This window comes from Phytophthora infestans, genomic scaffold, assembly GCF_000142945.1.
Source record: "Phytophthora infestans T30-4 supercont1.3952 genomic scaffold, whole genome shotgun sequence".
Lineage (NCBI taxonomy): Eukaryota > Oomycota > Peronosporomycetes > Peronosporales > Peronosporaceae > Phytophthora > Phytophthora infestans.
This window is the reverse complement of record NW_003304728.1, coordinates 1-1729: the sequence shown is the minus strand read 5'-3', so window position 1 is coordinate 1729 and position 1729 is coordinate 1. Positions and strand designations below refer to the sequence as shown.

The following is a 1729-nucleotide window of genomic DNA, read 5'->3' as shown; positions in this document are numbered from 1 at the left end:
AAAAGATACACGACAACAAGTTACGTACACAATCAATAGTTAGAAACACAGTAGCCGCAAGCCTCTCGTCAAGCCGTGCCGAAACCACAGTATGAGCGAGAGTCAGCGTAGCAAAAGCCAATTCGTATCTCCACCTCGTCATGTTGGTGTGACAGCAAGCAGTTGGGGTCGTCGCACTCATTTTTCAGAAACTTCCGACACATCGACACCCGTCGACTGTCGTGAATAAACCTGCATTCCTCTTTGTTCTTGCAGTAACCTAACATTCATTCAGTAGATTAAGCGCACAAATTAGCTGCAGCATTCATAAAAACAAGCAGGCACACACTTGCCGAATCTGTTGTAAAAGGAGCAGTACTCCGTGCGAACTTTGACTGGCTTTTTCGTCTCGAAGCGTTTGTTTCGAGCACGTCGCATAGTGGCTTTAGCTCGGGTGATGCTGGGGTGCAGGAAATGGTGACATTGATCAGCACAAATATACCGCAATATGATGCGTACCACGTTAAGCACTCACGCAGCGCAAGCAGCCCCGCTCTTGGTGGTTAAGCTCATCAAACCGCGTCTGTGAACAGCATTCAAGTTGCGTTCTTCCGTAGGGCATCGCTTCAACAGCTTCCCTCCGTTCGCGACGACGGCCCTTATCCCGTCAATATGAAGAGAATCTAGCACAATCAAACCAGCTGAGATCAAGCAACACGGTACACTGATACACATAACACTTAACCTACTACTGTTCGAGCGGATTACCGATGTAGGCTTCGCACTCGCAACGGTGGTCGCAGGAGTAGGCGTCTTCACTCCAGCCCGGACGAGACTGAAGCCCCCGTTCGCCTTTGCGTATTCTCCGTCTTCCAGTCGTAGCACCTGTAGCTGCATACTTTTGCGTTTGTTGCTCGTCACCTTCATCTGCAGTCAACAGCACCACTCAGGTAAACGACAATCACTCTCTGCCTCGCAAACAGACCACTAACCGGTCTCTTCCGAAGCTTCGTCACCAGCGCAGGCGACGACGTCGAAACAGGCGTGTCTTCTCGCTTCCAAACCTTATTGGCACTCCCGCTCCCAACGTGACTCCGATTCACGGCAGCAGGCGGCGAATGGCGATTCCACGAGCGATTCACTGGTCCAGACGCACCGTATTTTCTCGGCTGATAATGACTGGAATTGGGTCGTGAGAAGCTGTAGCTTGTAGCTATGGGCGCTGCGCCACCTGATGTATGTTTCTTGGCCTCCAGTAGGTTCTTCATAGCCTGAATTTTAGCACGCAACGTCGCCTCCTCCATCTCTGTCCTAAAGCGTTCTGATTCTCAACTGGAATTGTAGTATTCAAGTCAGCACGTTATTTATCTTAGGTACGAAATTGCATCTCCCGAAAGGTACACGTAATGGACCGCACCAGCGACTTCGTGGGCATCACGGTGCTCTTTGAGACTGGCCAGACAAAACCGCAGACTCACCGTCCGCTATCCCGCGATGCGCGTCTTGCGCAGCAGATCTCGGACCAGCTACGACAGCAGGAGCTGTGTCTGCGTGAGCTGCTGGAGCTCGTAGGCAAGAAGTCCATCATCGGTGACGACCCCAGCGCGCAGATCGCGACGTTGACTGACGTACTAAAAAAGGAGCTAGGCGCCGTGGAGCGCAGCATCCAAATGTTCCAGCAGACCGTCAATGTGCAGCGGGGTCGCCATCAGCAGCACCACCAGGCGCACTTCACTATCGTTTGCCAGTC

The 1729-nt window shown here is 52.1% G+C and overlaps 1 protein-coding gene across 1 annotated transcript; it reads right to left on the bottom strand.

Moving 5' to 3' along the window:
* Positions 1-134: 134 nt before the first annotated feature.
* On the bottom strand, positions 135-1645 carry PITG_22552 (uncharacterized protein; the record flags this gene model as incomplete). The annotated part of the gene is made up of 4 exons (XM_002909705.1): positions 135-259; positions 729-906; positions 972-1290; positions 1458-1645. Coding segments are annotated over 4 exons (810 nt in total), but the record flags the coding sequence as incomplete, so codon positions are not given.
* Between the last annotated feature and the right edge of the window lie 84 nt (positions 1646-1729).